This window comes from Phoxinus phoxinus (assembly GCF_949152265.1).
Source record: "Phoxinus phoxinus genome assembly, chromosome: 22".
NCBI lineage: Eukaryota > Metazoa > Chordata > Actinopteri > Cypriniformes > Leuciscidae > Phoxinus > Phoxinus phoxinus.
In genome coordinates this window covers 15,959,489-15,969,857 of record NC_136897.1, presented here as the reverse complement: position 1 = coordinate 15,969,857, position 10,369 = coordinate 15,959,489, and the positions used below count along the sequence as shown (strand labels likewise).

The 10,369-nt window shown below is 38.4% G+C and overlaps 1 protein-coding gene across 2 annotated transcripts; it reads right to left on the bottom strand.

Moving 5' to 3' along the window:
• Positions 1-5,635: 5,635 nt before the first annotated feature.
• fezf2 (FEZ family zinc finger 2) lies at positions 5,636-8,478 on the bottom strand. Of its 2 annotated transcripts, XM_079598197.1 has the most exons (5): positions 8,132-8,478; positions 7,051-7,882; positions 6,803-6,937; positions 6,576-6,708; positions 5,636-6,208 (listed from the first exon to the last, which is right to left on the bottom strand). In XM_079598197.1, the coding sequence occupies exons 2-5, from the start codon at positions 7,858-7,860 to the stop codon at positions 5,955-5,957; spliced, it is 1,332 nt and encodes a 443-aa protein (XP_079454323.1). In that variant the 5' UTR covers positions 7,861-7,882; positions 8,132-8,478; the 3' UTR covers positions 5,636-5,954. The 2 variants fall into 2 exon arrangements, with proteins under 2 accessions (XP_079454323.1, XP_079454324.1); XM_079598198.1 differs by lacking the exon at positions 8,132-8,478 and having other exon boundaries at positions 7,051-7,986.
• Between the last annotated feature and the right edge of the window lie 1,891 nt (positions 8,479-10,369).

Sequence of the window (10,369 nt, the reverse complement as noted above, 5' to 3'; positions counted from 1 at the left end):
AAAACAAGAAAGCATAATTATGTTTTTTTTTTTTTTTGAGTAATTCCATTAATCTTTGATCATTAGATCTTTGAAACAGTATAAATATTTTAAATTCTCCTTAGCAAAACAAGTTGGTCTTCCATCAGAAACACACCACCCGTTGCTCCCGAAGGAGCTTTTCACAACTAAAGATCTTTGTCAATGTAGTGCACTTAAACACGAATAGCTTTCGCTCGGGAGCCTGTTGGGGAATTTTCTCCATTCTTGAAACTATTATTCCAGCACTAGTGCTGGTCATAAGGGGACCCCTGTTGTTTTTTTTGTTCTGGCTAACTTGTACGTCATTCTGTTTTGTATTGATTTTGAGTTTCAGTTTTGTTATTTGCCCCCTTACCTCACTGGAACCCTTTAATCCGGATACTCAAAACATCCACTCCATCCCAACATTTGTTGTAGTAGTTTATGAGTGCATGTGCTTTGTGTGTTATTTAATTCTAAATGTATTTAGTTTTATATGGATTGGAGTATTCTGATCAGAAATCCATAAAATCATAGTCTAAAGGATCAGTCAGTGACACATCACTTTCTGTATCAAATCCCCTGCATACTAACTTGGTGTATTGAAGAGAGTACCAGCTTAACAGCAGGGTTTTTGGTCTGAGTTAATTAAGACCCATCCATTGGGAAACAGGGAGTGGAGATTGTCCTGAAAGGGCATCCTAGGTCAAAAGATTAACACCGGACATCCCAGATTTGCTGATCCTGCCAAACAATGAGACTGATTTCAGGTCACTCCTCTATTGAAGCAATACAGCAATTTAAACAGATAACTATTGAAGAGCTTTAATTTTCATTTAGCAGTTTCCTTCAGCTCATAACCCTTTATTTCCTAACACAATTCGTCACTTGCATTCATATTTATATAACGAGGCATTGAGATTTGTTGAATGTGGAACTGATTGTTTTGAGGTCAGACCTTCGTCTCTTTTAAGACAGTGTGGGTAAAGAGTTGGACGAGGGGACAGAAGGTCCCCTTCAGCTGCGTGGCCTGAAGCCCTCAAGACTGCTTCTGAATGGAGGTCATACCCGAGACTGACATTGATGTAATTCCGGCGAGGCAGAGTCCCGGCGCTCCGCTACCATGCGGCTGCCTCGACACCTTAAAGCAATAAAGCTCCTTCTCTGAGCGTGCCCTTGACGAACAGGCCGAACGCAGCGAAGGGGCACCGCTGCCTGCCACTCACAGCCCTGCGCTGGTAATGTCTGATCCCATTCGTTTACACACAAAGCTTATTTCATTGACAATTACCAGGACACTAAACAAGGATCTCTGAATTTATTATAAAAGAGAAATCTAGTTTAAAATGTGTGCCAAGTTCTTCGTATAAGAGTTGATTGACAAGTCAATTTTTTATTTACTTTTTACAAAAATGTGTGATCTAACCAATTGAAAAGTACTTTGTTTATGTGTGAGAGTACACAACTTAATTTTATCAAGTTTTTAAAACCTTTTTTTAAGGTAGGCTAAGTATATTTTTCAAAAATTACTTTTATTTCATGAATAACATGATGTTACTGCATTTTACTTAATTTTCACAACTAAAAATTTAACATTAAAAAAAGAATAATGTGTTGTTTCAACTTCAAGTAAATGCAACCTCAAATTTTTAATTTTGGTCGATTTGAATATAGCGTAGTTTATAGATTATCTCGTCAATTTTTTTTTTTAAATTTCATAATGTTTTTAAATTTAGAAAAGTACATACCTTTTCATAAAAAGGTTAAAAATATGTGATGATTTTATTTTCTAGTGACTTTGGGCATGTTATTTGTGTTATTATTATTTTGTATATAGTTTTCTTGTCACATGACAACAAAATGGCTTCCGGCATGTAGTTTACACCACTTTGATTTGACTTATAAACATTTTCAAATAGGCGATTTGTAATATATATTTGTATAGTACAAAAATAACGTCATTATTAATTATAAAAAAAAAATCCGTGAATTTTTCACTTGTATTTTTTTTTTTACATTCTCTGATAGTCTACACCACTGAGAATGTTTTTACTTTAAGTCCACCTAAAAAAAATCAGTAATTGAACTCTCGTTCATCATATAATTTGTGTATTCAAGTAATTTTTGTATAAAGTGTAACTATAATTGCTCAATGTGTCAATACATTGCACAACTGTGAGGGAGGTAGCCTATTATTTGTGAATATGTGATTAAGTTACCTTTATTTTTTTACATGTCGTCTCAGTTATTCGTTGAATGAATGTTCACAGCCCGTGAAACTGGATTAAACAACATATTGTCAGGTTGACCTTCTTTATCATCATGTTCTTGGACGTAAATACGTGTACAGAACACCATGCGATCGCTTGGCTGCGTCCATCTTTTCAACACCGTTCTGCAGGAACGGATCCAACGAGCGCGCGCCTGACGCTCATTAACTTTCCCCTTTGGCGCGCTTCAATGCGCCTCGCGAGCGCTTTGTGCCAAGAAGCAATGCTTCTCTTAACAAGTACTACAACTAGCCCGCTCTTCTCCAACTGGGAGAGAAATTGCTTTCCAAAACGATGGAAGGAGGACGATTTAATTAGAATTTCATTTGGGCTAAACTGAGAGAAACGATGTAGTTAACATTTGGTGGACTTAATTGGGACCTTTTCTTCCTCGCCCCCTTAAAAATGCTGACGCTACCCCCGTTAATCTTCCATTTACAATCAATTGAGTTGACCAAACAAAAGTCTGGGTCTTTTTTTTCTTCCTGTCTCAGCCGAGCTTTTGTCGCTTGTAAATGCCTCAATTTCGGCTGATCTCTGCCGTGTACATGCTCTGCGCTGTTGACAGTTCATTAATGCGCTCTTGTCCCTATAATCCCTCTCGCCGCGTTACATGCGCATGCAGTAATGAGCTCCGTTGTCAATTAACATGTTTCTAGAAGCAAAGCTGGTTGCTCAGATGTTTGAGAGGTAAGTGCAGAAAAAGGCCAACGAGACTGCCTTTAGGTTGTTTTCTTCTCTGCAATCTTTTTTAGGCACTATAGGCAAGATAGGCAGCTTTGCACAAAAGGGATTTTTTTATACCTCACACAAACATGTCTTTTGGTGAGACCCGCCCACAACTGGTATTTTCCCAGACCTCTTCACCGCCACAAATGCTCGGATCTTTTAGTTCATATTTTTTATGCAGATGTTATAGTGTTTAAAAAAAAAAAAATCCACACACACAACAGCACATCAAATCGTCAACGCATTCAAAGTTTCAACCCACTGAAATAAATAAATTAAAGTTTAACTGCTGCCTTATTTTATTTTATTTTTTAAAGAAAATCAAAGTATTGGAACCTACAGTGATACGTTTACTGCACGTTTTTAGACAAATTCGAATGTGAATAAAATCGAGGTGATACAGAAATAGACTAAATAGAAAAGTTCTTGCACTTTGCTTTAACTTCACTGTAAAAAAAGACATGATCAATAAATTATGACAACATATTTTTTACATTGCTTTAACTCATCAAAATAAGTGAAACAATTTGCAACTTTTTTGTGTATGCTAAGTTACATGATTCAAATAATTTAAGTCAGTTGAATTTTATTTCAGTTGAAATGATTTAAACCCCCAAGTTGATTGTTACAATTTTAAGGCAGCAACTTTTTTGTGTGTTTTTTATTTTTTAATTGAAATATTCATGAATCGCTTATTAAATCCTTGTCTCATGCGTTTTTATGCATTTGAACATGATGCATTAAAATTATACTGCAGAAATAATATAGTTTAATCTTATTCTTCATAATAATTATTTTACTATCTGTTTTATAGCCTTTGCTCTCTTTTCTGCCCAATAAAATGTACATTATTCAGTAAATGCGACTGTAGGCTACTACTGTAGACTATCAAATGGTTAGCTCTCGGTTTTGCCTATTGAAACTCGGGCTGTTATTCCACACGGGACGACATTCGAACGCAGTTGAATGAAATGAAGACACTTCTGTTCAAACACATTTTAGAACCGTGCCTCTGAGGAGGTGAATAGGCCATTCAACTAGTAATATTAGTCTTCCTCGTGGTCCCAAGACGTGGGCATAATTGCTAATTGGGCTGTAATTGGGAGAGCGAGATTTGGGATCACGCGCTTGTCTCTCATCAGAATTTCTGTTGGCGTGTAAGGATAATATTGTTCCATGATCCGTGCGCGGAATACATTATTGTTTATTAAAGCTGCGGTGATGAGGAGAAGTGGGAAAAGTGTAGTCCATTTTCCACCTACTGATGAACACGACTTGATGCGCTGAAGCTTCCCCTGAGGCTCTTTAGTTGATTAACGTAATAGGCTTTCAAGAGTCCATGTTTTATCTGATAATTTGAGCCATTAAACTGAAGTCAAGTGTACGGTCACAGAGGCAGAGCCGTGTATCAAATGTCTGAGTGAAACCACAGGCTTTGAACTCCACCAGACATGTCATTATGAGCTTTAAATTGAACTGCACTGGGGTGCGTTTCCCGTACAACTATATAGCTCACTGCTTAACTACCATAGTACGATGCATCGTTGGAGAAATCAACTAGCTAGTCACGAGTGTTTCCCGAAACCGAATGTCGTAAAGTATCGTTCAACCACGTTGGTTTATGACGTCTCGCACGTGGTGGACTAATAACTTTTTTTAATTAATCTGTTTGAGATCGAATTAACGCTAGATTTCGTCATATAAGTTACATACATGGCATCTGAAGACCATTTCAAATTTTTATCAGTTACTTTGCTTTATTACCAGACTCAATATTTGGCTCGTTCTTACATAGTAGAGCTCATTCGCACATGCGCAGTCTTCAAAAACGGTGCTTTAAATCTCTTGACAAACTAAAAGACGTAAATTACATTTGTATGTATTCTAAATAAAAAATACGGGTTGTACTGAATGTCAGCTTGCTTATTTTGCTAAAAATAAGGATTTATTCAGTCTACATCTCATGTAAACTAGAAACTATGCTTCTAACCACAGCTCCAGAGCTGTCGTTGCAACCACACAAGTTTGCGATGCTGTTTGCGAACGTTCGTTGGAACGATGGTTTCGGGAAACACCAAATCGTTGAACTATGCTGATAACGACGGAACTTGCGATCATAGTTGGCTAACGATGCTTTCGGGAAACGCACCCCTGAATGGCTGCAGGCAATATATCGATAGTTAGTCTATTATATTTGATAGATGAACGAGTCTTGTTATACAATTTACTGTACTGTGCCGATGGTGCTTTAAAAAATCGTACAGTTATTTTTTTCTCAATCTCTTTAATTTTACTTACAAAGGCGCATGTTTTATTAATATATATATATATATATATATATATATATATATATATATATAATAATTTATGTCAAATTAAATCTTTAGCCACTTTCGTTTAAGAACTTATTTTAAAATGGCAAAACTCACGTCTGAATTGCCTACATTTTCAAATGACCTTAAAATAATATCGTAGCATAAAAAACAATCATAGAAATATGAGAAACCCCCCCCCAAAATGAAACAATTAAGATGTATGTTAAACAAACAGATAGCCTACCTATTAAATATGGTGAATTCGTGTAATTTTTCTATATAAAAATAAATCCGACATTATTGTATTTATGATTTTATTTTAGCATTTGTGTCAACAATTGTCAACAAATTTATCAAACATTTCTTTTTTACACATAGGTTGGTATTTATTTATAAAACCCTTTTGTTTCATCTAGTCTACAAATAATTGCTTGACAGCCCCGTATGGCATGGTTTCGTTAAATAATATTTTATTCTTTGTTATGTACAATTCCTCGATGATGTGATGATTTTCCCCCGTCCCCTTCATCTTCGTTCATGTCGGTGGATGATGTTAGAGCACCACCAGAAAAAGTAAAAAAAAAAAAAAAATTGGTGCTGTTCATCATTTGTCCAAGTTCGGTCAAAAATAGGTCGCGTCTCAGTTTTGGTGTCCTCTGGAAGAATCATTTCCGCCGGATAAACTGATGTTGTCGTGCAATTTCCGTATGTGCTTTTTCAAGTCAAAGTTCCTGCAGAAGCCTTTCCCGCAGGTCCCGCAGGTGAAGGGCTTCTTGTCGTTGTGCGTGTGCATGTGAAACGTGAGGTTATAGACCTGATGGAAGGCTTTGCTACAGATTGAACACTTGTACTGTTTTTCGCCACTGTGGGTCAGTTTGTGATTCTTGTAATTCCCTGAAAAAATAATACAAAACGAACTATGTCAGTTTTTCCCCCCAACAGGTCAACAGTTCACAATTAAGTTACATTTAGCAGAAGAGTTTCATTTTCAAGCCTTCCCTAATCAGCACTTTGCATGTTGAAGTCAAGAAGTTGTCAAACTTAGTTAATATCACGTCGAGAGCTGTCGACGTACAAAGGAGTTAAAGGTCTGTGTTTTGACCCATATGAAATGTAAAAATCTTGTAATGGTAGCCTAAGTAGTTAGTAGAGTGACACATTTGTCTAATTTAAAATTGATTAATAACTAAAAACCAAACATCAAATTAAATATTTAGAATTTTATGCACTTTTTTAAAACTTATCTTAAGAGAATTCTTACCTTTTTGATGAAAGCCCTTTCCACAAAATTCGCAGACGAATGGTTTGTAGCCGGCGTGAATTCGGATGTGTGTGTTTAAAGTCGAGCTCCTGTTGAAAGCTTTTCCACACTGGTTACATTTATGAGGTTTCTCCTGTGAATAAAGTCACAACATATTTGTAAGTTAATTATATCTCGCGAGAGCAATTTATTTTAAAAAATATAAGCAAAAAAAAAAATGTGCTCACCTGTGTGTGAATGATTTTATGTCTACATAATGTGCTGGCCTGGCGGAAACCTTTCCCGCATACTTTACACACGAACGGCCTCGCGCCTGTGTGTACCGGCATGTGACGCGTCAGGTTATAGTGCGCGTTGAAGACCTTTAAAAGAAAGGAAAAAAAGAGCTTAATAAATCATCACAATTTATTGTATGTGTGCATAATTTTAATTTCTCACATCGCGTCAAAACAACTTGAGAAATTCCATAATTTACCTTTCCACAAACTTCACACGTGAAGTTCTTGGGTTTCCCGTCAGCAGAGCAGTTATTCGTTTTGCTGTGCGCTTTCACTCCGTTCTTCTCAGTCAGATTGTTGTTCTCCCGAACAATCTGGTCCAGCTGCCCCGGAAGATGCTCTTTATGTGGGTACTGAGGTGTGGGGAATTTCTCGGGTGAAACACACGCAAGTTTCGCGTTCTCCAACAAGAGGAGCTTCTGGTGCGCGCTTATGGCTTGTGCTTGAGAGTTTGCGATTGCTGAGGAAAATAAGTGTCCGCTCAGCAGATCGGACTGATGATAAGAGTCCAAGTAATTGAAATAACACAACGATCCGTTGGTAGGCATGGCCAGCGCTTGGTGTATGACCTGCGGTTTGATGACCCTGCTCCCCGGCAACACCGAGTGCTTGATGCCCGCGTCCGTTTTGCTGCAGACGCCGCAGTTGGCTTTACACATGGCCGCCGAAGTGCATAGTGCTCCCCTGAAATTAACTTTCCAGAACTCGGAATAGTTCATTAAAGCCTTGGCCTGCAGGTCGTAGCTGAACGGCTGGATCGGGATCATGCAGGGAATGGGTGTACACAAGCCGATCGTTCTCTTCCCTTCGGATCCCTCAAGTCCTCCACGGCGTTCCTCCGCTGCGGCTTTCGGTTCCGAAGTCTTGGACATGATTCTGTCGATTGAAAAGGCCAGGGACTTGGGCGCTGCAGCCGTGGCCCCGCTCCTGTCGTCAAGTCTCGGGCAGGACATCACTGTTTCCACCGGGAGAGAGCTCGCCATTTCTACCCAACTTGGTGTGAGCATCGACCAGCCGCCCCGTCCTCTCCTGTTGAATTCCAGAGAAGCCAGGACACGCACCAGTTTAATAAGCACCTTGCTTTTACAATGTCACCCATTTGCATTCAAATGGCCATCCCCTGAACAATAGCATCCAGGGGTACCCGATTAATGCTCATTAACTAGTACACACAAAATTAACAGGACATTACAGAGCTCGTTAAGCAGAGAATAAGACAAAACCCCTCCCAGAGTCGATTCCTATTCAGCACTTGCGAAAATCTTACAGCAAACTTACGCCAGAGAGCCGATGTTGTAGTTTACCCTTTTCCTCCAAAGCGCACAGCAGATGTATTCAACGATAACGGCGTGACTGCACTGTCACATTTTACTCGCAGACGTCCTCATCAGCGCGAGATCACTGTCTGGAGCACTTAGCTGACATCACTTGCTCTTGCTCTTATCAGGGTGACAAGGAAGCGCCATCACCAGAACTGTCCCCTCTCTTAGCGCTCATTTATACACGGCCACGGGGGTGGTATGCATGACAGATACTACAGATTATTATTTAAGTTTCTTGCCCCAATTCGTCTGTCGCGCATCCACATGCGCATGCGGTTCGCATCTATGATCCGCGAGGTGTGCAGGTGGAGGGCAGTAAAACATTGAAAAGAAAATGTCTCATTTAGCCTACATTATTGTAGCATATATTGACTTTTTTCAGTTTAGTTCATTCATTAAAAATAATGTTGTTTTTATAAGGAGATTCAAACCTATTTTGGTCATACATTTGCTGCATTTGGTGATATATTATATTATTTTTAATATATTAAAACATATGCATACGTTTATTTTATTGTATTTATTTATTTAGTATTTTTTTTAGTTTCACAGGAAATGTGCAATTCAGCTCGGTTTAATGAGAAGGATTTGGGGACCGTCCGACCAGTTTCAATTTTCATTGCAACTTGCTAATCCTTGTCGCTGAAAATTGCTTTTCCATGCTGGTTTTTATACTTACTATTTGTACAATTGAGAAGGTCCCATTTCCACCTGTTTAGAGAGCAGATTGCGAGAGCAGAACCTCCCTCGGATCCTATTAAACGTTTTTCCTCCTTCACCTATTCAGAGGAACCAATTTTCCAGCGCGATTCAGAGTTCAGCCCCGAAAGAAGCAGCTCTTTCACTTTTAGCCACTAAAGCACTGCGTGGAACCTGGTTTTGTGTTTTTCTGAAATAAAGGGAAGGATTAAAGCAGGGAAGAAAAGACTTAGCCTGGCCAGAGGTAGGCTATAGCACGAAATGGGGAAAAAAGAGAGAGAGACCCTTTTAAAGCTGTATAAAAAGTTTGCTGGAATCCAGAGTTTTGTGTGCTTGCTACAATGACCAGTCGCCCTCTCGTCTTTTTAAGAGGGCCAGCTTGAAATCATTTGTTTGCAGACGATTTCACCTGAGACTCACAACAAAGTATTACAAAAAAAGGCCGAAACGGAGCTTTTCAAGTTCAAACACAGCTAGTGATTATCTTTACTCGGAGGAGAATATGGTGGAAGTTGCTCATTCAGCGACGCCCGGAGATGATGTTGACTTAACATATATTTATTGCTTCACGGAAGCGTGATGACGTCTTCAAACACGACTGCTTATGCAGAATAAATTAGCTTGTTAAACTGACTGTAAATATAGGCTATACTGTGGATGAAAAACTCTCTGATTCGATTGCTCGTGAATTGGAATAATTTTAATACAGTTTAGTCTATATAGTAGGCTTGCTACATTTCTTATGGCATTGAGTAGCCTATTTCAGTGTTTACTGTTTCAACGAAATAAAACAAGCAAAGGATAGTTAAGAAACCCAGTCCCCACACCTGCAGCCACAGCAGAGAGGTTCCACTAATTCTACTCATATGTAAATCATCTAACTCTAATTTGAGTTTATTCAGGCACAATTAGCGGCTTGTCCGCACAATAAACATTGATCTGTGTCCGCGAACACGTTGTGAAATTAGCTCAAATTCCCATTCAACGGACGCGCTCCTCTTCAGAAAGCAAGAGGCAAAAGACGGAGCACGATTTACATGACAAATTGCTTGTGTATTAAGGCGCATTTAATTGTAGTATACAAACCAGAGAACTTTACATAGATTTTTTGAGAACAATAGCCATTAGTTCACAATATATATTAGGACATTGGCGTGTTGGCACTGCAGGGATAGGGAACTAAAGAAAATGGTCCTGTCTGCTATACTATTATTACATTGTTTCGAAACTTAATCGAAAATCGTAATATTGTAGTCTGATCATCCTTCCAGGAATGAGTTTCAGAATCTTGGAAGAATGTCATAAATGTCTACATATGAATGTGCGGTAAATATTTGGCTGTCATTATTGAGATTTTGTTGTTGTTTTGCATAATGTGACTGGGCTACATATTTGGTTTGAGTTGTGGGATAGCAGTTGATACTGTATTTACATTTGGGAACTGAATTTGTTGCATTGCTTGTTAAAAAGGAAATAAAAAAGAATAAATTATAAA